The 27,405-nt window shown below is 37.5% G+C and overlaps 2 protein-coding genes across 5 annotated transcripts in view; one reads left to right on the top strand and one right to left on the bottom strand.

Annotated features, from left to right (window-relative positions):
- LOC131690261 (WD repeat-containing protein 47) overlaps positions 1 to 27,405 on the top strand; it is a 253,294-nt gene that overhangs the window by 105,004 nt on the left and 120,885 nt on the right. The gene's annotated exons all lie outside the window — the stretch shown is intronic.
- LOC131690262 (uncharacterized) overlaps positions 25,027 to 27,405 on the bottom strand; it is a 148,140-nt gene continuing 145,761 nt past the window's right edge. For both annotated transcript variants that reach the window (XR_009305540.1, XM_058975893.1), the window contains one exon: positions 25,027 to 26,169. Coding sequence is in view for 1 of the 2 variants with exons in the window: in XM_058975893.1 (XP_058831876.1) it covers positions 25,951 to 26,169 (219 nt within the window). In the remaining variant the exon portion in view is untranslated. The remainder of the gene's footprint in view (positions 26,170 to 27,405) is intronic.

The following is a 27,405-nucleotide window of genomic DNA, read 5'->3' as shown; positions in this document are numbered from 1 at the left end:
GCAGTTTTGAGTGAAAAAACGCCGAAAATGTCATAAAAATGGACACAAATCCTACGTACGTCGCTGGAGAAATCAATTTGGAGTATACTGTGAAAATTGCAAATCGATCAAAAATCAATTGTGCGATTTATATTTCCGGCCAGTTCTAAAAAGCGGTTTCTAGAAAGAAGCGGTTAAAGTTTTCAGTACACTCGGGGTATACAGGGGAGAATTGTAAATTTAAACTTTTATATATTGTTTTCGTCTTCCGTGTTTTAGGATATTATTTTTAACATCCTAAAGCACATTTTAGACAAAAAATTAATTAAGAATCGTGTAACCCACTTTAAGGGGTTTCTCTAACCCGAAAATACGCAAATAACTCGAAGGTTGAAGCCGAAACAAAAAAAACTAATGGGCTATACCGCTGTGAACGTAGAATACTTGGATGATTTACGGGATTTTCTTAAGAAAAAATACTTCACAAAATATTTTTAAAATGTAAAAGCATATAAAACTGCATTTTCTTTATCAAACCATAATACTGCTTTTTTATCAAAAAATAATGTAAAAAGAACCATTTATGCGCTGTCCTTGGCACCAACAAAAGTTTGTCCACTGCCATTCAAATTTAGGAAATACTAGGAATAGGAAGAAATAGGCCCATTACCTTATAACTTATCAACTCTTAATCAAATAAAATATGTGCATGTTTGCTGTTCAGTCAGTTACTTCCTTACCATTAGCTAAACTAATAAAATTGACGATGTCAAATCAGGTGTGACAGCATACAAAGAAAATCAGATAAGCGCCGGATGATTTTAAAAAAATGGCAGAACATGCGACATGCACATTTGTGAAACAATTCCATATTGATAGTAAAAGGTTATCAATTTGAGTTGAACTTTTTTTCGTTTCATAAAATAGTATTCGTTCTGGTTTTCTTTCTCACATCGAACAAGACGGTCACCCATTACTTCAAACCCATTTTGGAGGCGTTTCTTTAGCTAGTCAGTGATCTTCAACCGGGTATTGTTTGCATTTCGCCGAGGTGGTATTTTTGGCGACAATCTGCCATTGAAAATGCGACAGCTTAACTTATTTACAAAGTCTCGAAGATGAATGAACGGCTTTTGCGTAAGTACTCTGTATTGCGCTAAGACAGCAAACAATTGTCGGTAAAGTATGTATAGCTGGCTTTTGTATTTTTTTTGGAGTTTGATCATGCATGAGTCATCGGGTCATATAAAGTTTTAAATGTGACTTTGAAAGTTGTATTTGTGATAAATTAGAGAAACCTTCTTTCATGATTAGAGAAAATGCCACCTTTCTTTTTGGAACCAAAAATAAAAAAATTGGGAATATTATTAATACCGATCAGTTTTAGTTTTTTTGGTCCAGTGCAGTAAAAAGTTGCTGGGCATGCATGTTTAAAAAAAACCTAATTTGCATTTCCAACTGAAAAAAGTCGTAATAATATTTGCCTTTTCTCATTCATTACTAGCATTTAGCGCCATCCGTAGGTCGATATCCAAGGATTCTATCAAGACTGGTTTATTAATGCTTTCGTGTTCACCGACTACACAGAATAAAATTTCAAACGAACAACGGAAAAATCAACAACAAACCGTTCAAAACATTCTATCTGTTTAGATCAGCTGTTATTGCTGGTATTGCGGTCGATGTCACGCTATTTATTCGTCAGATCTGGAACTTGGTCATTCTAGCCTTCCTTATTTGGCTACTTGTCAGATCTGCCTACCCTCGGCCGCCTGCTCCACGCGCTCCATCTCGATCAGATTAAGAGGCTCATATTCACCATCCACGCTTCCCCAGTGCCGGTGGTATGGTAATTGCGTTCATGCTTTTTAAGCTGTAACGTGATATTGATTCTATCACGATTGGCCGTTCTAGCGTTTACGCCGTAAAGCCAGGGCTATTAGATTGATTAGGTTAGTTTAATATTCGCTCTGGTGGTGATGTGAAATTTCCGATCTCTGCTAGCAGCTAGCACACGACACAACGCTTCGGGAACGGAGCGTACTTGCATATATCTCACCACACAAGCTCGCCATCGCCGGCGACGTTTTCGAGTGTGGTAGGTTGCAGTGTTGCTAGTTTGCTCTAATGGATATCCAAACTTAAGTGAATTGAACTGAAATTTGATACTGATCTTTGAGCATAAAACACCTAACAGTGGGGGTCGTGCTTACTGATATGATCAAATGAATATTGTCCATCATTCCGATCAGAAGAAATCATAACAGAAAATTTTCTCCCGTTAACACTTGTTATAATTTTTCGTTATTTTAACTACTAAAGAGGCCAACTTTACAAAACAATTTCTTACGCACATTGTTTTATGTTGGAATTTTATTTGATTCTATTCGGGATCCCGATCAGAATGAAACAACGAGATTATAACAGAATGCAAGTTTCGTAACATATTATGTTATAAATTAGGTATCGTTATTAGTTGAAATAGCAGAAACTTATAACAAGTAACAACGCAAAATATAGTTTCTGTTTCAGTGTGGATTTTCCCCAAGTTTTCAGTTTATTTACAGAATTTGGCACGGCATAACCTAAGTTTCATACGTATCTTGCGTAGTTTAAGGATGCTGATTAGAATTCTCGAAATAGATCGCTGCACGACATTTGTGTACTTGATTAGTGGGGAAAAAAGGGAAGCAAATGCAAGAATACTCAAAGAGCGCCGCGAATTTGCCATGCTTTACTTTATCAACGACATCATTTCTCATCGTGAACGTTATTACTCTCGCAAATTGAATTTTATGTACCTAGCTGAAATTTAAGAACTCGTGAATTATTTCTATAACAATCTTTTAGGACAAACTAAGCTAATATAGCCCCGTCAATAGAATGATGCGCGATTATAACGAAATGTGTGATATAATTGACCTCTCCATGTCTAGAAAACAAGTGAAATTGCAAATTATGAATAAGAAAATATTGTAATACCATTCTATGTAGTTTATATATGCTTGACGAATAAATAAATACAAGTCTAGGGTTTTTGAAAGTAATGTAGTAGACTGGAATGTACGTTTGTGATTTTATTCAAATTAGTTCATGTTATGTTTGTAACTTGATATACTAGTGCTTGAGTTGAAGGTCAATCCTACCTTGTAATTTTTTGATCATTTTTTATTTGCCTATATGCAAATATTCGCGAGCAATTGATTGAATAATACGCTGACTTTTATGTAAGCGCCTACGCTTTTGCAATCAATATCGCTCGTTGTTATGCAGATTACAAAAAAGAAGAATTTAAACGAGGTACACACCCAAAAATATGAATTTTACCGCTGACGTAATTTCAAACATGACACAATTTAACAAACCGTAATTCACAAAATGACTAAATATAATCGTGTTCCGTTTAATCTTACATGATAAATTACTTTCTATGCCCAGTGACATAAAATTACACGTATTAACATTCAGAACAAACGCCACATGTGGAGAAAAATTACGTGATTGATGAAATTCAACTTCATGTAAAATTAAAATCAATCGTAAAACTATGGCATTTTTGATGCTCGTATATGTCAAAGTCAGGAGATGTAAATTTACACGATTTTTTCTAGGTGTCTAACTTAATAAATCCTTGCTTAAAGTTAGAAAATGCAGAAGATGCAAAAAATGAAGAAAACCCTTCGTATGCATATACAGTAGGATTCCGTTTTTGGCAACAATAATTTTTTTTCAGTTGCAAAAACTGGAACCGTGCCAAAAATGGAACCTTACCTTAAAAGCTTTTATTTTCAATTTGTGACATCACAACTGTCACAACAACATTAATTATATAAGAATATGTGAAATGGAATGAAATAATAGAAAAAATCAACAAATTTAACTTCATTCGCTATGCCCGCCTCCATAAAATATAGTGAATATGACTCCTACGTTTGGAAATAAAGTCAAAAGCGATATCCATTATTACAACAAAATGATTATTGAGCATTTTTCAAAAGATTTACTATGAACAAAATTAATGTTGCTAAAACCGGAACCCATTTGTTGCCAAAAACGGAACTTTTTTGTTGCCAAAAATGGAGCACCCCAAAAACGGAATCTTACTGTATTACTCAAAATGATATGAATATATTAAAGTATTCAATACAATGAGAATAATCAATATAATGAACATGATTTAATAGACTAACATTTGTTTTTCGTGTTGATATAACTGACACAAATTGGTAATTGGTTTTCGATCCTTCTCGCTAACTGTAAATTTTCAATTCTCCTACATCAACAACCATCATTCCACTCATACACATCCATTCGTATTCCAAACGCATATTAAAAGTCCTATGGGCTACGACCCTAGTTGGCCAAAACAAATACTAAACAAACAAAGAAATAAGTTTGGTAAGATGATATATGTTCAGCTCGATTAACAATAAAAATGCGCACTATTGAAAATGATAAAATCGAAACTACTGCTTATTTGCAATAAAATACGATAAAAAAAAATGTCACAACCGGTTTAGGGACAAAATGTCGAAAGACAAAAGGTCGAATAGACAAAAAGTCGAAAGACAAATGGTCGAATGACAAAAGATCGAAAGGCCAAAAGGGCGAAAAGAACAAAAGGTCGAAAGAGACAGAAGGTCGAAAGGGACAAAACGTCGAAAGGGAGAAAACGTCGAAAGGATACAATATTGAAAGGCATTAAACGTAAGGGACAATAGGACTTTTTCATGCGGTTTCTTATTCCATCGCATTCATTCCATTCTTTACATAGTTTTTTGATTAGAAGCATAACTGAGGTTAAACAATCAAGACGATCCATTACTGTTTTCTACTGTCTATTGTTTTTCAATTGCATTTCATTAATAACCATGTATTTTGGTTTGCTAAGTTCGTTACTGTCTTGTATTTGTGGAGTAGACTCCTCTTTATGTTTGCCTTCTCTGACTACTATTGACCGTGTGTTGTCATGGTGATTTGGGGCCTTTGACTTAGATAGGAAACCTGTGATAACTGCTTTGTTGCCGTCTGTTATATGTCATTTATCATCCGTTTAATACGCAGCTTATTCTAATTATATTCTCTTCGGGTAGTATTTCCTCAACTTTGAAACCTGTGCTGGTCTTGGTGTAGAACAATTTGCTTTTTTTAAATATAAAAATAATCTGAATAAAGCTATGTTCTTGAAAGTACTGAAAGCCGATTTTAACTTATATGTTATAATCAAGCCTACCATGAACTTGAATTTCGCCACTCAAAAAAATAATTATAAAATACAACAAATTGAATTTTCATTGGAGTTTTTCCTTCTTTATAACATGAGCTATTCTTTACATGATGATTGACTTGCCAATTATATTCCGTTCTTAGTGATGATTTGAGATTTGGGGCACAACATATCATATTTGGATCGCCTATAGCAATTAATTATACAGAAAATAGCACTGAAATATTCAATAGTCAACATTTTTCCGAATCTAGCAGGCACAAAATATATTCGATGAAGCTAGGACGAAACTGCTTTGAAGTTGACCGCATTGCCAGCGTAATGCGGTGTTACCGCATAACCGAGGCCAAGGAACCGAAGCTGCGCAAAGCCGCTTAAGATCCGCTGGACGAGGTGGTCGCCAACCCGCCGTCGGAAGAGGTGGCCCCTCGCAAGAAAACCTGTGATCCACTCATTTGCCCGCGACATTTTTAATTCTAAATATATTTTTTTCCTTTTTTATTTCGAATATGTTAGTCACATTTCCTTTTTTACATGTTAACGACATTCAATTAGCTAGAGATTACTGGGTAGGGAAAGTTATGAAAAATGGAGCCATAGTACTCAAGTGAGAGCAAGGATGTGAAGTATACAGATCGGAAAACTAGAAGTGGCAGGGTTGCCGCTGTAGACACAGCCACCACCTTACACAATGTAGCAAACCCGCCACGACTATAAGCGCAGTGACAATAGTCTAATAAAAATCTATCCTGGCATTCGAAAGGCAAACAGAGATGAACAGCAGCAATAATCATTGATGGATGCTAATCGTCGACAGGTTTTCAGTGGTGATCTTGCGTGGCTTTTCTTTTGTCGGTTGTCACGGTAATGATGGTCAAGTCTGTGTATGCCAAGAGACATGCTGGTGAACTTGGGTGTTCGTAGTTATGCTGCCTAAGCTCGACCCTCATCAGCAGAAGACAAAAGTTAAGCCCGTAAGATATTAAGCCTGTTCTAATGACCCTGCCACTTCTAGTTTTCCGATCTGTATACTTCACATCCTTGCTCTCACTTGAGTACTATGGCTCTAAGTTTCATAACTGTCCCTACCCTGTAATCTCTAGCTAATCGAATATCGTTAAAATCTATATAATTTTGCTAAATATTTTTTTGTTTCACTATAATATACAGAAAAACATATAATTCTTAATGTATTATAAACAATCTGTTTACTTTAGCGTTTTCCGGACTACTAAACAAGTGGTTTAAGCGCCACCTCTTACGAGGACCACTTGTCACGTTCAAAGTTGCCCGACCAGAAAGCCAGCCCCAGGGCGGGTTACTTTTACTAAATTTCGGCGGAAACGAAACGACAAACGCAAAAGCCGTGGGTACTCCATCTCGCGGAACCATACCAAACAGTAATCAAAAGATCGCGACTAAATTACCAACTCCAGGTTATCATAACTGACAGAGTCACTGATAACAGAGTGTTTTCCCGAGCAGTCTTACCCGAAGTACATTGGAAAAACTAGAGGAATCGAAACATGAGACCCTTCAACTAACAAATCTACAGAAATATCACTTCAAACACCTTAACATTGAATAATGGGCCACGCAATCTATTTTAAGGTTTATTCCACAAAAAGAACATATGAGCAAGAATTATAGCAAAAAATAATTTCAAATTATAATGTAAAGGATGCTGCGATTCAAACTTTAAACTAGTTTTACTCGAAATCAACACAGAAAGCCATTTAATGTAAAAAAGTTAGTTGATTTCAACAGAAGAATGAAAAACGTAACTAAATTTTCCTTTAATTTTGCGAGATTCTCAAATAATAGTTATCGAAAATTATTATTGATTTTGATTCAAGACACACATCATACGAAATGACAGCAAACTAGACAAGATTCACACTTTACTGAAATATATCAAGTTAGCGACATTTTGTTCATGCACGCTGGGAATAACGGTTATCTCAGCTTGGAAAGCTTGCACACCAAAAAAATCTGAATTTTATCGTTGACGTAATTGCAAACATGACACAATTCAACAAACCGTAATTTACGAAATGACGGAGCATTACCGTATTCCGTTTAATTTTACATGAAACATATACTTTACATGTGCAATAACATAAAATTACACTTCCTACCATTCAGAACAAACGCTGTATGTGGAGTAAAATTACATGATTTACGAAATTAAACGTCATGTAAAATTAAAATCAAACGTAAAACTAAGTCATTTTTGATGCTCGTATATGTCTGGGTCAGAAGACGTAAATTTACACTATTTTTTCTAGGTGTGTGTTTTAGCCTGGACACAACTACCTGATCTAGTACACAAACAACAGAAACATTATTTAGTTTTAACTAGTTTTCTTTAAAATAATTTCAATAAAGGAATGATTTTGATTGACATTTTTTGTATAATACTGAAGATTGAAAGTATTATCGAAAATTGTTAAAATATTTCTGTTTCAGATTTATTCGATTATATAGTTAATTTTTGATGCGCATGCAATATTGCCAATATTTAATAGGTATATAGAAAACATATGCTTTGGTATCGTCCCCAACGTGCAGTAATTTTGTCACTAAATGATTTGGCTCAAACTATCCCCTCAGTCTGTCAGCACTGCGCACCGGTTTGCGTATGAATAAGAAGGTGCGCGCTGCTCCGTTTGCGCGAAGGTGTCGCCGGAGAATTTGCCCACAACCACCGCGTTACCGTGCTGTGCCGGGATCCGACGAGGAATGCCATTATTGGGAACAACAGGGTGGGCGCTGCTGCCGCCCCGTCAGAGGACCGAAGGAAGGAAGCTAGTTGACAGCGGCCTGTATGATTCAGTTCAGTTCGAGCATCAGTTCTACGATCGTTTGATTCGCGTGCGGGTCGATTGTTGACCAAGTCCAGGTTTAGGTTTCGACAGCGGTTGTTTTAGTTGCCTTCTTGTTCTCGGTGTGATCGTTAAAATCTTTCTTGTTATTGTCGTTCGCGCTTGATTAAATTGCGGGTGCGTGTGCTTGCGTTTGTGCCGGTTTATTTCTGGAAACTCCTAGTCCAGGTCCACCACTGGGCAAGATGCTGATTTATTGAGCCATACGTGATATGTTTTGACGTCTTTATTTGGTGTTATTTGAAGAAGGCGCTCAACAGCGCGTGTTTGAAGTGACTCATTTTGTAGTGCTGTAGATTTTTGTGGTATTGAAAGCAAAACGATTTCGTTCAAAGATGGCACAAACCCATCATCATCGATCTTGCGGAGTTGAGAAGCAGCTAAGGAAAATAGATGAAATTTTCATGAATCAAAAGGAGAATGAGGTGAAGATTATCGAATCTCGAACTAGCCGCCATTGTAGCATTCACGGAAGTCACCGACGGGGAAGCGTTTGTTCGGTGAAAAATAGAGATTCGATTGGATCTTTGGCGGATCTTCACGCTGGAAAAAAAGCTTCCTACGGGTCGATCTATAATGTAGGGCGAGAAGCTGAAATGGCAAAAAGAAAGACCAGGTTGGCCAACAGGAACTCAATCGCGAATTTCGGTGATTTGTACTCCAGTAAGAAAAGTTTAATAAATGGAGACCGTCGTCGGGATAGTTTACCGATTCTGAACAAGCCCGTTCGTCCTATGGAGCATCCCTCGGACTTCCCCTCGATGCTGCGAACTACATCCATTTCAACAGTAGATCTACGCCGGAAGCCTTCCATTGGAGGTCGCTCTATGCCCAACAAACGCAACAGTTTAAACCTTGATCATACCATACATAACCCGTTCACTCACAGTACCGGAAAACTTCACTCCATTCTTAAAAACAAAGCCTCATCTCCTTCAAAGGATAGCGAGGACAGCAGCGAGCATGAGCTGTGTGACCTTACCAAACGTCTCTCCTTCGACTCCGGCATTGTTAAACAGTCAATCATGAACCGACGAAATTCGAACGATTCCAGCTACTCCTCCTACTCGCGGAGGATTTCGATCGATTCGCTAGACGCAGCCCGGCACAATTCCCGTCGGTTTTCCGATGTGTCATCGATGTTTGGTGGCGACGAGGATGGTCTCGGGAACGGAGGAATCGATCTCGATCGCATCAAAGTGTTGAACAACAACTTTAGCAACAGTTTCGGTGGTCACGATGGCGCCGATAGATATGAGGTAATTTGTTGTTATTAGAACGGGTCTATGGGCACTATATTACTGTACGAGTTTCGCTTTGGACAGTGGGTGTACCTCGATCTCCAATTTGCATCTCAATTTGTCATTCCTCGTTGTTCTGTCATCACTCATGTGATAATGTGGGACTACAATGTAAGCATGCGTGTCACATTCGAATAAATACTGAGATACGCTGACCAATTGCAAGTTTGAAGTAATACACACATTCACGTAGTTATCCTTTACTTCCTAGTGTGAATTATGGAAACATTAACCCTTTTCCGACAACAAGGCATGACCTTTAAACATCTTGCTTTCACAGATAGGCTGATGTATTAACGTTTACGTCTTGCATTCGATTCAAGGTTGGCTGTGGCGCCTCATTGAATCGTTAATCGAGCACAACACGACTTCGGAGTATAGAGAGTTGATACTTGACCAAGCGTTTAATTATCAATTAAATGTTGGCTGCTTATTGCTAACGATTTTTTATTTAATTTGTTTTTCGGTTTCAACTAAGAGTGCAGACACAAACAATATTGAGGTCGGGGAAAATTCTTAAACGTTTAAAACGTCTTTTTTCTGTATCTTTTTTTCGATTTGTCACTTGCATCATTTATCGCTGTTTTTCATCTCAATGTTATTTAGATCCGCGATGGGGGGATATAGCATTATTTACAAATAGGATGTGAACCAGCGAAACGAAAAATGGTGTGAAAGCATATCAAATCAAATCAAAATCCACCATGAGATGTCTCTTACTTGAGCAACAAGTTGACAGTTGTTTTTGCAATGTTGGAATTTTGTTTATATCAATTAAGGCATCAAATGTGCAGATTTTGTGTGAAATTTAAGGGGTGGCACCACTGTAGAATTTAAAAAAAAAAAATGGTTTGAAATGTGATTTAGGGTCTTGAAAATAATATACCAAAAAACTAGAGGCGACAATAATTGCTAAATGTTTAATTTTTTAATTCTGTCCCAACGTCTCTTATGTATGGGGTATACAGCGTATTGTAAACCGCGTTTTTCTCGATGCCATATTTTTTGAGCTGGTCTAAAACGTAACTGCAACAAATGATTTTTGAACAATTTGAAATTTTCACGGTATATTGAAAACGACGCACATAGGATTTTATTTTTGTTGATTAATTTTCTTTAACCCTCAAAAAGGCAAGGGGTCTCAGAGGCCCGGATATTTACAGTTCTCTAGGTTCAATGAACTTGTAATTTGAAATACAAATGATCGATCGTTTTTGGGTTTTCGCTTCTCTCACTGATACAAAAAGAGGTTTTTGATTTAGTTGGGTCTTAGGAGCGACGCTTCTTGAAGTCTCAATTTTAGCTTGCCTTTTTGAGGGTTAATCAACAAATTTGTGTCGATCTTTATGACATTTTCAGCGTTTATCTACTAAAAAAAGAGCGCATTTTCATGAAAAAAAAACCAAAAAAATCTTTCATACCTCACTTGCTATTATTATAAGAAAACCAAAGCTATATGTTAAAAATTACGAGAGATAGGTTTACGGCCTTTCCGAAAAGAGGCGTCTACGGGAAATGGTCGGATGGACGCCATCTTGTGACAAAAGCACTTGAAGAAATATTGTTTGTGCTTCACAACTAGTATTATAAATCCAATTTGACAAGATCTCGATTCACCTCTTTATTACGGTTAGAAAAATTCTTGAAATATACCTATTTGCCCACGGTGTCATTTTTATTACGAAGCAATTAAAAAAAATATGAACAAAATTGCTTACATTTTTCATGCGTGCACTTTAACCATTAGAAATATCCTGTCGTCAATGATGCATAAAAATTAAATCAAAAGTTGTAAAAACACACTTGTTATAGTTTGAGCATCTCAATGAAAACTAAAAAAAAGCTGTCATGCCACCATTATGATTATTTTCGGTGGTCTACACGACAACACTGATATTAGTTTGCAGAGTGTTTCCTATTTTCGATAACAGTTACCCACACGGATTTGCCTCACCCTAATGTACCCTATGTATTCTGCATATGTGTAGGGTAAGGTGGGGTAAATCCGACCTAGTAAATGGTTTTGGCTGTAAAATGTTCATTTTACATCGAATCAAGTCGTTTTATATACCAAATTAAAGGTTAAACTCCTGGGCAACTTTCTATATATATATAGCGTTTTATTCGGATCTTGGAAATATTTTTTTGCCTTTTTCATATAGAAAGGTTATGCAATCACTCTGAAAAACGTCAACCTAATCCCGGCCCGGAGGGCCGAGTGTCATATCCCATTCGACTCAGTTCGTCGAGATCGGAAAAAGTCTGTATGTGTGTGTATGTATGGATGTGTGTGTGTATGTGTGTGTGTATGTGTGTGTATGTGTGTGTATGTATGTGCGTATGTGTCAAATAATGTCACTCATTTTTCTCAGAGATGGCTGGACCGATTTGCCCAAACTTAGTCTCAAATGAAAGGTGCAACCTTCCCATCGGCTACTATTGAATTTTGGATCGATCGGAATTCTGGTTCTGGAATTACGGGTTTCAGAGTGCGGCCACACAGAAATTTCTCATATAAACTATAGGAAGAATTAAAAATAGAATTTTTATTTTTGATGCTAAATGTGTTCAAGGTGCATGAAACGTCGAGATTTGATGCAAACTCGAAAAAAAATTTGATGACAATTCAATTTTTTGTATTTTGGCACATTTTTGCCTTTCTCATATAGAAAGGTTATGCAATCACTCTGAAAAACGTCAACCTAATCCCGGCCAAATTTTTTTTTCAACTCGCATAAGGTTTCTGGATTTTAACAGGAGCGTAGTTGATGCTTTACGGAGAGGGGTTACACCCCCCCCCTCTACTGTTCACTCCCCTCCTTTAAAAATCTCCTTAAATCACCCCTCAGACTACCACCCCATCCAGCCCTCATACCCCTCCCTTTCAACCCCATTATCTTTAAACCACCACTATATCACAAAGCATACCAATTTAAGCTGGGGAGTCGTTCGTTCATGGGACTTTCGCCCTCCTCACATACCCACCCCCGCATGACAAAATGAGTTAGCAAGCAGATAACATTGATCTAATGCTGATTAGGCTAATGAAGTATGATATTTTTTTGTTTCAAGTATTTCACCGTCGACACGTAGCTCATCAAGTTCGTGGCTGGCATGCCATTGTGTATAAGTGTAAAGTGTACTTAGAATGTAATGGACATTTCCACAATTATGTTGAACATAAAAAGCCTCCGTGCCATAGTTTAGAGAAATGAGAAAGGCACAATTGCACCGCTAGGTGGATTAAAACAGGTTTTTTTTTCAATTTGTTTATTTGATAAGGCACGTATGCGTTAGCTTAAAGGTGCCATTTTTTCATTGTTTTACATTTTGAATTTCTTAAGACTAGGGGGTTACACATTTCAATATTATTTTGTTTTATATAATGAAACTAAAAAAAAATCTACAGCTAACTTATACATATAAAAGAGGGTATAATATAATATTCGTAAGATTTGGGGGACGGGTTATTTTGTGTGTTCTTTTTATAGTAATTCACTTTATGATTTTTAGAAGGGAGATTGTAGGAGAAATTAATTATTAACTAAGCGGAACATTTTACAAGCTTATTAACTAGAAATAACTAGAGAGAGAGTGGTTCAAGATTAGGGGGAATTAATTAGGGCTATTTTAAAGTAGTGGTACTGTTGTGCATTTCTTAACGAGATTAAATATTGATCAACTAAAACTAGAAGATAGGGGGCACATAAGTTTTGGGAAGATATTCAAGGGGAGAAGGGGTGAAGTCATACATCTGTATATCAGAGACATGGGAGAGATGGTGGACAAGGCTGAACGGGGGGGGGGATATAAACTTTCAGTTTCCGGCATCAGGAATCAACGGCCAGGATTTCAGATTCGAACGAATGTATCAAGCATTGGGACGCCGGGCGGTGGTGCTCCATGAAGCAATGGTGCTCCTTGAAGTTTGCCAACTTTCGAGGGTTCTCTAATGAGTAATACTGAAAAATTCGCTGAAGCTAATTGGTCTTTCATATATGTCACCTTGTAAAGCGCCCGCCTTAGCTAAAGAGTCCGCTTCTTCATTACCTGGAATGGAGCAATGCGAGGGAACCCAAACTAAGGTAATCTTGTACGATCTTACAGACAAAGCACGCAGGCGCTCCAAGATTTTCCCCAGAAAATATGGAATGTGCTTTCTAGGTTTCATTGAACGGAGATCCTCGATTGAGCTGAGGCTATCCGAGACAATAAAGTAATGATCGGTGGGCAAAGTATCAATGATCCCAATGGTATACTGAATAGCAGCAAGTTCTGCGACGTAAACTGAAGCAGGATCATTGAGTTTGAATGAAGCGGTGAGGTTTTGATTGAATATACCGAAGCCAGTGGAGCCGTCGAGGCTTGACCCGTCGGTGTTGCAGTCGACTTCTCGAAATTTACTATGAAAGATGCTTGGGATCACTTGCGAACGCATGTGATCCGGGATTCCACGAATCTCTTCTTTCATGGATGTGTCGAAGAATACAGTTGAATCAGAAGCATGAAAGAGATTGACACGGTTGGGATAGTATGAAGAAGGATTGATATTTTGTGCCATGTAATCGAAGTACAAGGACATAAATCGGGTTTGAGAATTGAACTCGACAAGCTTTTCGAAATTTACTAACGGGTTCAAGATATCGCATCGGATGAGCAATCGATATGAGAGGTCCCAAAATCGATTTTTCAGCGGAAGGACGCCCGCCAGCACTTCTAAACTCATCGTATGTGTCGAGTGCATGCAACCCAAAGCAATACGCAAACAACAATATTGGATTCTCTCTAGTTTGATGAAATGTATGTTCGCAGCGGAGCGGAAACAGAAACTCCCGTACTCCATCACCGACAATATTGTTGTTTGGTACAGCCTGATCAGGTCTCCTGGGTGGGCACCCCACCATGTTCCGGTTATTGTACGGAGAAAGTTGATCCTTTGCTGGCACTTCTGTTTCAGATACCTAATGTGACATCCCCAGGTTCCTTTAGAGTCGAACCAGACCCCGAGATATTTGAAAGTTGAAACCTGAGCAATAGTTTGACCCATTAATTGAAGCTGTAGTTGCGCTGGTTCACGCTTCCTTGAAAATACGACTAGCTCAGTTTTCTCCGTGGAGAACTCGATACCTAGCTGGAGGGCCCAAGCAGACAAATTGTCCAAGGTATCTTGCAATGGTCCTTGCAGATCAACGGCTTTGGGACCTGTAATAGAGACCACACCGTCATCTGCAAGCTGCCTTAGCGTGCAGGAATTGACAAGACATTCGTCAATGTCATTCACGTAAAAGTTACAGAGAAGGGGGCTTAGACATGAGCCCTGGGGAAGACCCATGTAGCTAATTCGTGATGTCGATAAATCACCATGCGAAAAATGCATATGTTTTTCAGACAGCAAGTTTAGCAAAAAGTTGTTTAGAGTCGGTGAAAGACCATGCTGGTGCAGCTTCTCAGAAAGAATTTTGATAGAAACTGAATCAAAAGCCCCCTTTATACCTAGGAAAACTGATGCCATCTGCTCTTTGCTAGCATAAGCCATTTGAATTTCTGTTGAGAGCAACGCAAGACAATCGTTCGTCCCTTTGCCTTTGCGGAAACCAAATTGTGTATCTGACAGTAGGCCATTTGCTTCAACCCAATTATCGAGGCGAAACAAGATCATTTTCCCGAACAACTTTCGGATACAGGACAGCATCGCAATCGGCCGATACGAGTTCTGGTTGGAGGCTGGTTTTCCTGGTTTTTGAATGGCGATGACCTTAACTTGCCTCCAGTCATGAAAGACAATATTACCCTCAAGAAACTTATTAAATAAATTCAACAAGCGTCTCTTGGCAGAGTCTGGCAGATTCTTTAACAAGTTAAATTTGATTCTGTCTGGCCCTGGGGCTTTATTGTTACATGATAAGAGAGCAAGTGAGAACTCCACCATCGAAAACGGTGTTTCATTCGCGTTATTGTGAGGGGACTCTTTTGTGCCGGAGCGGAATCCGGACAAACCTTCTTGGCAAAATCGAATATCCAACGGTTTGAATATTCCACGCTCTCATTAGTACTGTTTCGGTTTCGTAAGCGCCGGGCCGTACTCCAAAGAGTGCTCATCGATGTTTCTCTCGTTAGTCCGTCGACGAACCGGCGCCAGTAGCTACGTTTTTTGGCTTTTATCAAACTCTTCATGTGCGTTTCCGCCATCGCGTACTGTCGGTAGCTAGCTGGCAGCCCGTCGTCCCGGAAGGTCTTATACGCAGCGGCCTTCTCCGCGTACACGTCTGAGCACTCTTTGTCCCACCACGGAGGACGCCCGCGTGAGTTTGCGTCTGGTACGCGTTTAGTCTGAGCTTGAATCGCGGTATCGAGAATCAAGCCAGCCAGGAACACGTACTCTTCTTCCGGAGGAAGCTCTTGAGTGCACTCGATTTTGTCGGATATCGCGGACGCGTAGCTCTTCCAATCAATATTTCGTGTGAGTAGGGGAGAGAGGGTAACAATGAAACACATTTTTTCTACAATTTAATTTTGATGATAATACATGTTATTTGTGTAATCAAAAGTGATACATAGTGCCACTATGTTGTTAACTAATACATATATTTTTTCCAGCTGGTAAAATTCACGGGAAATAACATTTTTTGGATAATAAACAGTTGGTGGTAAAATGTATCAGTGTGCCCCATGGGTAGGAACTATGAAACGCGATGTCATCTTTAGTGAAATATTCTACTTATAAATTTTATTCTTTTGTTTTGACGAAGAATGATCCTAACGCTTTGAATTAAAGTTATATTGAGGCGAAAATCGTTTGTTTACGAAAGAATCCACTATATCATCGCGTAACATCGAACCACCATATATGCATATTAGCTGCAATCCTGAAATAAGAGACAATTTCTACAAAATTTGGCCAAATTTACTAATTTTGCACTATATGAGTAGTATTTAGTGTGGAAAATCGAAACCCATTGACATTTTGAGACAGACCACAAAAACAAACAAAAATCACTGTTCCCCATACGCCATCGTTTCACAGTTACCCAATGGGTCTATTCATGAAAATTGTGAAATCACACAGAACCATGAGTAGTTACCAAAAAACTTTGTTCGCGGCAAATGTTGAGCATAAAATTTGCTATAAATAGCAATAGACTAAACATTTATTCAATGAATGGTAATTCATAAAGATGGAATAATGTTTATCATTGCAAATTTACTCTGGCTATCACAAAACAAACAAATATCCATTAAAAGAGATAGAGTTAGCAGATCTCTTCCAAAATATAGCAACACGTGTAAAGAATTAGAAATTGTGAAATATGAGGGAATTAGACGATTGCGATCATGCATTGTGATTTTATTGCGAATGTTTCATAGTTCCTGCTGATCCACTGTTACCCTCTCTCCCCTACATACGAAACATTGATTGTATTCGGTGGCCCTGAACCGTTAGCAATAGTAATTACGATTGGCAGATGGTCGCTGCCGTGGGGATCAGAGACTACCTTCCACATGCAACCTAACCGCAGCGATGTCGAGCAGAGGGACAGATCTAAGGCGCTCGGTCGCGCTGGAGGGGCAGAAATCCGTGTCATTTCACCCGTATTCAAAATAGTCATATTGAAGTTGTCGCAAAGCTCATGGAGTAGGGTAGATCGATTATCGTCATGAAGGCAACCCCATGCCGTGCCGTGGGAGTTGAAGTCACCTAAAACTAGCCTCGGTGCGGGGAGGAGTTCCGCAATATCGCAAAGCCGTCGGTGGCTAACTGTGGCTCTAGGGGGGATGTAGGTGGAAGCAATGCAAAGGTCTTTCTTTGCCTTTAATTCTGGTTTGGCAAGCCACAACTTCAATGCCTGGTGTCTTGGGGAGGTCGATCCGATTGAAAGAATAGCACTTTTTGATCCCCAAAAGTACTCCTTCGTAAGAGTCTTCTCGATCCAAGCGAATAATATTAAAATCGTGGAAGTGTAGGGTTATTTCTGAAGTGAGCCATGTCTCGCATAGGGCAAATGCATCGCATTTCAAATTATTTAGTAAGATTTTAAACGAATCGATTTTCGGGATAATGCTTCTGCAATTCCACTGTAGAACAGTGATTAAATCCTTGACCTCGTTCGATGAATTAGCCATCGAAGGATACAATCACTGAAAGAAGGGGCCATTTCGCAGTGAACTGCATCAAAAATGTTTTTACTGCGGGGAGAAAGCTTATCAAGATACTTTTAAGGGGGTCAGAAATGTTTTTATCGCTGTAAGAATACGGTCCACAATGTCAGAGAAATTTATTAAGCCAGCACTGTTTTCTTTCTCTGGCTAAGATATGGGAACACTTGGGGTTTTTGATGTTCCTGGAAGTGCTGGGAACTCCTTTTCTGAGCTCAGGTTACTGAGACCGGGAGCGACTTGCTTCGGTTTTGCACCAGTACTTCCTTGAGTAGTTATTTTAGGGGGACCATGAAGAGACACCTTCTGGCCTTTACGACGAAGCTTGGAAGAAGAAATGTTCTTCCTTTTTCTACTACTTCTAGGCACAGCAGAAGATGTTCCCTCCTGGGGTTCATCACAGTCGCCTTCGTCAGTAGACAAGTTGGTAAAGATGTTCGTAGAGACAGGTGACGTAGCTATCTTAAGCATTTCTGCAAAAGATTGCTTAGAGCGTCCCTGAAGGGAACGCTTAAGACATGAAGGGAGATCATGTGGGTTTCCCCCACAGTAGAGACACTTTTCGACATCTCTACCACAGGAATCATCCGCATGATTCCCACCGCATTTCCCACAGCGGGCTTTATTGCTACAATGGGAGGTTGTGTGTCCCAATTGTTTGCAATTAGTACAGTTCATGACCCGCGGCACAAAGAGGCGAACAGGTAGACGAACCTTGTCAAAGAGGAGGTAATTGGGCAGGGCAGAGCCGGCGAAGGTCACCCGATAAGAGTCTGAGTTGACGTATATTTTCTTGCCGTCAGCTGCGACTGATGCTGAATGCAAACGTTTGCATTCCAGTATCTTCACTGGCTTAAGCATGGGGTCTTTGAAACAGCCAGTCCCGTATTTTAGCAGGTCCTCGCAATTCAGACTCGAATCGGAAACGACCCCACTGACTTCAACTCTGCTAGCTGGAATATACACCCTGTACTCCCTCGTAAAGGGCTCGTAGCCAGCAATATCGTTTGCCTGAGTTGAACTGTTAACCACCACCCGAAGCTTATCAGGGCGAATTTTCGATATTTCTGTCACGGCCGAATACCGATCCGTCAGAACTCAAGAAATCTGCAACAGATTCAAACACTTTTTTTCTTTGGTCCGAAAGAAGATCACAAATGGCCCGGTGGTCGAGCTCGGATATACCTTAAGCCGGGGAGTCGATTTTATTTCGACGTCCATCTCACCTTGAGATGAACCGCTGTCAGGGGAAGTCATTTTTGCACGGGCCTATTGCCCAGTGCACGTTATTAAGACAACCAAGAAAGGGAAACGAAAACTAATACTTAGCTTGTGTTGGTAACGGTATCCAGACGGCTTACTAGAAGAACACTGCTTCACTTCACTGACCGGCTAACGGTACTCAGAAACAGAAACACAAAAGAAGGGAAAAAATACTGAAACCTCAACTAGGCGTAGAGTGTGCAAATAACCTTGAACGCGGATTAACACTATTTGTCGCTATAGAGTGTACGGACCGATGACAAAAGACTTCTATCTCGACTGAGTGCACGATAACATTGGAAATATTTTGAGATACAAGCGTTTTGGAAATATTTTGAGATACAAGCGTTTTACGAAAATGTTCATTTTTGCTATTTTCATAAATGGTGGGGTAAACCCGACCCCCTATGTTTTTGGTTGATTTAGTGCAGATATTATCCAAATTTTATGGTTTTTCAATGATAAACCAATGAATGTTGTGTTATTGAATTGTAACATGAAGAAAATGGAGTTCAATGTCAATCTTGGAATGCTAAAATCACGAGCAATAGCACGTAATGATATTTCCATTTGCATTGCAGCAATTGCTTGACGAATACTATAATCATCACGTTTTTGTGTCTTTCGTTTGTAATTATGAACCATTTTTCATAAAAATAATAAAAAATGACAATAAAAATATATTTCAATTTGATAAATAAACATTTTCTTAGCAAAAAAGCGGTCGCATTTACCCCACTATTTAGAGGTCGGATTTGTCCCACCGCGTCATTTTTCATTACGATGCAATTAAAAAAAAAGTTATGAAAAAGGATGAACCAAATTCATTTACGTAGTTTGTAGGACTTTAATCAAAGAATTTAAATCCACTTACATTTTTTATGCAATCACTTTAACAATCAGAAATATCCTGTAGGCAATAATGCACAAAAGTCAAATAAAAAGTTTTAAAAACACACTTTTTGTCGTTTGAGCATCTCAATGTAGATTAATAAAATGCTGTCATGCCACCATTATGATTATTTTCGATGCTCTACACGACACCATTGATATTAGTTCGCGTAGTGCTTCTGATTTTCGGTAACAGAGGGGGGTCGGGTTTACCCAACGGTCGGATTTGCCCCACCTTACCCTAAATTAAATTTTTTTAGTGAAGCCACAAAAACTTTAATTTTTGAATTTTTGAATGCTTTAAAATTTAATTATATTGAGAAGATTGAGTAAAAATTTCTGAATGGATCTCGAAGTATTTTACGAGATTTTTCAATTATAAGAGGTCTACCACTTGGAGTTTAGTGTTAAATTGCCTTGTTTTAATATTGTAATTGTAATATCTTGCAGTGTATTTTGAGACCTGCTCCAAAATTTCTACACAAGTGAGTGAACGGAGAACAATGTGTCTAGTTATGTACGATATGGAAACGATGGCGGATCCAAGACATGTTGTCTCATATACATTCGGAACAATATCAGATGCTATTTTTCTGAAAAGCTCATGCGAAGGCGTAGCTTTTTTATCTATTTTTTCCATACGTCGAATAGGTACCGAGTTATCAGTTATTGAGAAATGTTCAATTTTGTGAACTTCACAAACTTATAAGCTAATAAAACTATTATATTAGGACTTGAAGGATTTTAAATTTGGTTTTTTTTAATGAACTAATCACAGATTTCTTGTTTTTAAAATCAAAATATTTTTTATAAATTAATTTTCAAACTTCTTTTTGAAACCTTCGAGCATTTAAAAAAAAAGATTAATGGGTAATATCAGAGACATAACCGCAATGAAGTAGAATACACACAACTTTTTCCCTTCTAACTTGTGCAGTATATTGTCACCAAAATCTCCAGATAAATCGTTTGGGATGATTTGTTTTGTCCATTTTTTAAGGGATGGAGTAAAGTGCTCAAACCGAAAGTTATTTTGTTTTACGATTTTGTAGGCAAGGCAACAATGGATCTTTTGTGTAATGTTAAGATCTATTTATACATTCATTATGCACGAAAAAAATGTTTTCAGTCACGCAGAGCCACACAAACGAGCGTCCCAAGAGTAGACGTCCAACCATGTCCACGTCGAGGAGCGCTGCGGCGAACACGATAATTCTTGATAAAATTGTCTTGTAAAGCTTAGACTTGTAGTTACATGATGACCCAACAAAAGCAGTAAGAAGTTCGAGTTTCGGAAAATGGCTTCATGAAAACCGAAAAATCTCAAATTTTACCGTGAAAATCGCTCACTTTTCTTCAAAATAATAGGAAGAATATTTGTTTATTCAGTTTTATGTGGTTTATCGACAGGCTACACATATTGCGCATTTAAAAAAAAATCAATTCGTTGATTAATTTTTGAGTTATCATTCTCGCCAGTTTGAAAAACGTGGTTGGAGAAAAACGCTATTAAAGGGTGTCCCACAGCAAATTGCATCACGGAAAAATCGCCGTAAAAATGACCCATTGAGTATTTTTTCTTGAAAATTTAGATAGAAGGAGCTCAGCGTGTAATATTTACACTGTATTTTTATCGCTGTCAGTTTTAAGTCAGAACATTGTTGCCCATAGATTGAAATATTTCTGTGTTATATAAAATACGCACGAGGAATGCATGGCTGTTTAAAACAAAATAGGTTCAGTGTGGTCACCGATATTGCGGAAGACTTTCCTAGAGTTTCAATACTACCAATAAAGCGGATTTAAACGAAGTCGATCTTTTTGCTCACTACATCAGACGCCCCCTTAAACAATTATCATCCGTTTAGTGTTCTAGTATATGCAAGCACTTTAAATCTATATACATTTTCTCCAGGACGATATTTGCGATGGCTGTACCTACTTTAATAGTACCTATTATTATTAACAACAAAAATGGACACAAAGCGCAAGATGATCTTAAATTGTTTTTTTTTTTTAATTTCGTAAAGTTGGTCGATTAAATAAATTAAATTTATTAATTTAGTTGTTAGTTGTTGGTGAAAATCAAATTAAATGCAATTATCTCTGTAAGATTCATGCTTTCTTGATTCTTTTGAATTTATACGATATATTTATGCTATTCGTCATCTCGATGTGAAATCGTAGAAATTTGGATTGACAATTAATTAAACATTAAAGAGTTGTGTACAGGGAACGACCACGGTGACATTAAAAATGTAGCTTTTTTCAAGAGCCTGCAATATAATTCGCGAATGAATTTTAATCTATTAAAACTAGACTTATTAAGACTCATTTCAGGGATGGAGACTATATAGTCTTCAGTAAAAACCGCTACGTCACGTTATAGCTTAGTCTCCTGTTACCAACTACTGCTGGTGAGAGTAAGTTCTAGTTTTGGAATTTTCAATTTTATGTTTTAGAACTGTCAAAATTATACATCTGAAAATGGACCGCTTCAGAACGTGTCCTTAGGTCGTTATTTCACTCGAAATGATATTTTCCAATCTATCGAATATTTTTTATATATTCAAAACACAGTTCTAAACGTGTTTCAAATGAAGCAACAAATAGAACGGCATCGTACACCAATTTTAAAGCTCGAAACAAAACTGTTCGCAATAATAAATTAACTTTTAAACTGCTATATTGAACACTGTGCTGCTGCATATTCCCTAAGAAATTTGATTGACATAAAATACTAATGCTTGCAAAACTGTGATAACAATAAAAACCGATCAGTGCTTTATCTTGGTAAGATGGCATTAGTTTTGGGATGACTACCAGGAATCGCTATGGATTAGCTTCATAGCTTTTTGAAAACAAATCAAAACCGAAACTGCTCTAACATAACTCAATCATCTCGCCCACCAAAATCTTCAACTAACATCCGCCTTTCAGTAGGCGCAAATCCAGTTGTCAGTTGACTGGGTGATAAAATAAAAATCCATCACATATATTCAAAATATGATGCGTGTGTGTGAGTGGGCTCATTGTCTTGCATACCTACAAACCCATATCAACCCAACGCACACACAAGCAGAAAAATAATTAATTTATTTCAACGCAACTCACAAGCAGCACACTGTTGAACTAATCTAAATCCAAACCTACCTTGCAAGTGCAAGTTTTACACGACTTAACTGTAAGCGAGTTAATGCCACCACTGCCGAAATCCACACGCGCACAGTAAAACTGTGTAATACCGTGTAAAAATTGCATCCTTTTTGCAAAGTTTATCGTGTGTTCGTCACGCTGTGTGAATTGAAATTTTGCATGTACACTAACGGTTGTGCCGTCCGGACGATATGCCATGATCTTGCTCGTGTGGTATACGAGCGACTAACGATTGAAACGGATACGCGGTACCACTATTTGATTGAGCCACGTTACCGAAAATTCATAGTGTGTGCCGCTTATTGTATCGTCCGGACAATACAGTCAGCATGTTGCTCATTTGGCATGTGAGCAACGTTTCAGCTCCCGAGCAAACGAAAAATTTATAATGCCCCCATGCTCATGGTGTTTTGATAGTGTTTTGAATGGGTTCAATCTATCAAAACAGCATCAGTAGCATGGTCCGGAAGATCCCATTTAAAAACTAACCATATTGTGGTATATTTATGGGTTTTGGAGACCATTATATGGTATTTTGATGGATGTAAAATTTGGCGCGGATCATATTCAAAATATTTTTATGGGGTTGTACTGTGTTTGAATCTACGAGAATTTGTTCTGTAAAACCGAACACGCGGAATCCTGTATAAATATGTGACGAAACGCTGAGATGCTCCCTTTTAAAGGCTGTCTGAAATCCGCTTGCAATTTTCGCATTTTCCTAGACGTTCCCGAAAGTGTTTGCTTTATTTATAGTAGTCGCACATTTTGCGAAATTGAATTCAATATATGTGCACGTATTTCCGTCCAGATAGTGCAAAAAAAAATCGCAGTGGTTCAATTTTACTACAATTTTGCCCTATACTTGTTTTTATACCTTGATTGATTTTATGACTAACGCGTGACAAAATTCCAATATTGCAAAAAAAACTACTACCAGTAATCCCACCAGAATTTATTGACCCATGTTTCGACTTGATAACTCAATCATATCGCTGAACTGTTTCCTTCATGTCAAACTTACCTCTGTCATATAAGGATGATACGAGCACTATTTCCCATCAATATCTAATCACCTCGGTTATTATGTCAATGAAATTCTCGTTTCTGTCCTCAATTTGTTCGTTCGCAAAGCTATAAATTTTTACGACATCTTGTTGATGGATGACAATTCTACGACAATGCGAATTGATTCTTTAATTTTATTTATTTATAGCAGATGGCGTCGGATGTAAATTGTCGTTGTGCCATCTACTTTGCTCAATCAGCATTTACTTTAAACTGAAGAAACATGAGAAAGACTGGCAACTATGTCAAAAATCCAGAGACAATAGCAACAACATTTCTATCTAGTTAATTTAGTACTTACTTCTTGTATTGATGTTTATACACATAGATACTATTACTTTGTGGTTTCTACCTTAAGACGACAGAAGGGCTGTAGTCCATGCCGCTTCTCATTTGTGTCAGGGAAGGAAAGAAATAATCAGTCTTCTTCATGTGTTGTCTTCATTCATGCGTTATATGTCACTTACTTAGCGTTTTTTCAATGTCAATAAATTAAATTATGTTTCTTCTTCTTTCCAGGTATGCGATTTTTATTTTCAACAACAGGCGAAATTGTGAGTAAGAGTAGTTCTAGTGGTTTATGGTAAATGTAGATACAAGTAATTTTCGACCCGTAAAGTGTGAGTACGAATCTGATCCTATTTCCGGGCTAAGAAAAGAAAAATTTATTGAACTTGTCTTGAGAATGCAATATGGACCCACATGGTCTCGAAGTAACTATGTGCATAAATAATTTCAACAACGCCTTAAGCAGCTACTCTACCTTAAGAAAGTAATCGATTAGATTTTACTGTTATTACTTATTACAAAATGATACATTAAGGGGTTATATATGTTGAGATGCGGGAAAAAAGGAATAAGTTTAAATTTTTATAAAGGTATGTAGCCATATTTTTATGAAATACTTGTTATACGTTTAGCGTAGTACAATGTCCAATTTGCAAAATCCACTTGAGAAAATAAAAAAATATTAATACACTCAAGTTTTTTTTTACGCGGTTTTTTTTGCGCGGTATTTTTTACGCGGTTTTTTTTTACGCGGATTTTGAAATTTACGCGGTTCATTTACGCGGATTTTGAAATTTACGCGGTTTTCATTTACGCGGATTTTGAAATTTACGCGGTTTTCATTTACGCGGTTTTTGAAATTTACGCGGTTTTCATTTACGCGGATTTTGGAATTTACGCGGTATACATCAATGAGGTCCCCTTTATCGCGGATTCTTAAATTTAAGTGGTCTTCATTTACGCGGATTTTGAAATTTACGCGGTTTTCATTTACGCGGATTTTGAAATTTACGCGGTTTTCATTTACGCGGATTTTGAAATTTACGCGGTTTTCATTTACGCGGATTTTGAAATTTACGCGGTTTTCATTTACGCGGATTTTGAAATTTACGCGGTTTTCATTTACGCGGTTTTCATTTACGCGGCTCGTATCCCCGCGTAAAAAAAAACCTGAGTGTAATTGTCGAAGCTATAGCAATTTCCGCAAAACGGTTTTTTTTAAAGTTAAAGTTTTCAAAGAGGTTTGCCGTGACTACGATTCCAGTCCAAGAGCTCAAAAGAAACCATCAAACTAAAAAAAATTCATTAGTATATGTACCTGTGGTGTCCTTGAACGATCGATTCACTATTTTCACCTGAAATTTTTTTTAAAAAAATTCATAACAATAATATGAAAATTTTGACGAAAAAATGGAATCGTTCAAGGACATGGCAGTTAAATTACGAACAAGTCAAAAAAAAGTTTTGAGATCGGTTGAAAACTTTTCCGGCAATCGTAGTCACTGCAAAGACGCTTTTGGGAAACATGATATCGAGATAATCGTGTTTAAAGTTTCAAGTATAACCAACACCTCCATAAGGGAGCAAGATGACTGCTCCGATCTCTATAAAAATTTGAGGTAACATTCCTAAGAACCTGAGCTTTACGATAGAAGAATTAAATTCGATTTAATTCCTCTATCGATTTGAGTCGACCTCAACATATATAACCCCTTAAACTATGTTTTCGTATCGAATTCTATGATATCCTGAAAATCAAAAATATTAGCTTTGTAGTGTATCCAAAAGAATTGTTTAGTATTCCAAATATTGCTTGGTCATTGGTCGCAACTTTCCGCAACTGCTGTTGAGTACAGCGACTACCTTCAAGTCGACGACTTCTTTGAGCTTCTCCGTTGAACATAACTTTAGCTTGTTCTCTTCCGGTATTCGCGCTACTTGTTCCACGTATTATCATCTGAAACACAATACAAAAATTGGTTATTAATAAGTAAAATTTATTAAAGTGGATTACCCGTTGAAAGTTCGTGAATGGCCCAAGTTAGGCAATAAAACCATATAAACAAAAAAAAATTAGCAGCAAATGGATACAACAGATTTATATCTTTGCACAGAAAAAAATATTTTGTAATTTTAAATTTATGTTCATGCACATCTTTGGAGCATGAATATAAATGTAAAATTAAGTTCCACCAAAAAACACACGACTTGTCGTGCTTTCTTCAACAAATTTTATTATAATTCTACACGTGGATTGAAAATTACAGTTTCTTCAAACGGAAAACCAATGCACTTCAATGTATTTTTTACACGCTCATTGCTGTAAAATGAATGACATGTAATATTACACGAAGGAAAGTGTAAAATTGTATGCTTTTTGATGCTCCATTTGAGTGCATTGATTTTAACGTAATTTTCAATCAAAGTTTTGATTCAATCTTTGTATGTTTACATTCGTATTGATTTACATGTCGTTTAAATTTCATTTTTTTTTGCGTGTGGTTTGGTCTGTCATAAACGTGCGATAAATAATCCACTCAGAAATGGAATAGTGCACAACAATGATGTCTTCTGAGATGTTCATCGAATGACTCTTGAAGTAAGATATTTGTTATAATTTTATTTGAAGTTTCAGTGAAGACCCGTTTTTATCAGCCCCATGGTGAATTTTATGGTGATAAAACGGGAACATTGACAAAATCGAAACACATATTTTTCTTTCTTTTTGATATAGCCTCATAACCCTTTCTGATTATTTAGTTTAAATTTCCTTTAAGGGGGTCTGACAGTGTTAAATAAAAAAAACATTTTTCGGGTCTCTAAGATAAGAAAAATGTGCTCAAGAAATGATTTACTCGAATTCAACTTGGTTCATCTGCTAGAGCCCATCAAACTACCAACTATTAGTTTTCACATAAGGCTGACAAAATCGGGTAAAAAACTTACAAAAACGGGAGTAGCCAAAATCGGGGGCTGATAAAATCGGGTCTTCGCTGTATCGAAAAAGATTCATGCTCCATCGCCCTGGAAAAGAATCTCCACACGCGCTGGTAAATTGTGTACGAAGAATACGATGGGCACACATTAGCACTCGTAATACAAAAGGGGCCTTATAACATATAAATACATATAACTTATGAACATTATTATAACAAAATGATCGTAAGAATAGGCCAAAATGTAACTACCTTCG

Source organism: Topomyia yanbarensis, chromosome 3 (assembly GCF_030247195.1).
Source record: "Topomyia yanbarensis strain Yona2022 chromosome 3, ASM3024719v1, whole genome shotgun sequence".
Taxonomy (NCBI): Eukaryota; Metazoa; Arthropoda; class Insecta; order Diptera; family Culicidae; genus Topomyia; species Topomyia yanbarensis.
The sequence above is the reverse complement of the archived record's forward strand: the minus strand, read 5'-3'. Positions and strand labels throughout refer to the sequence as shown.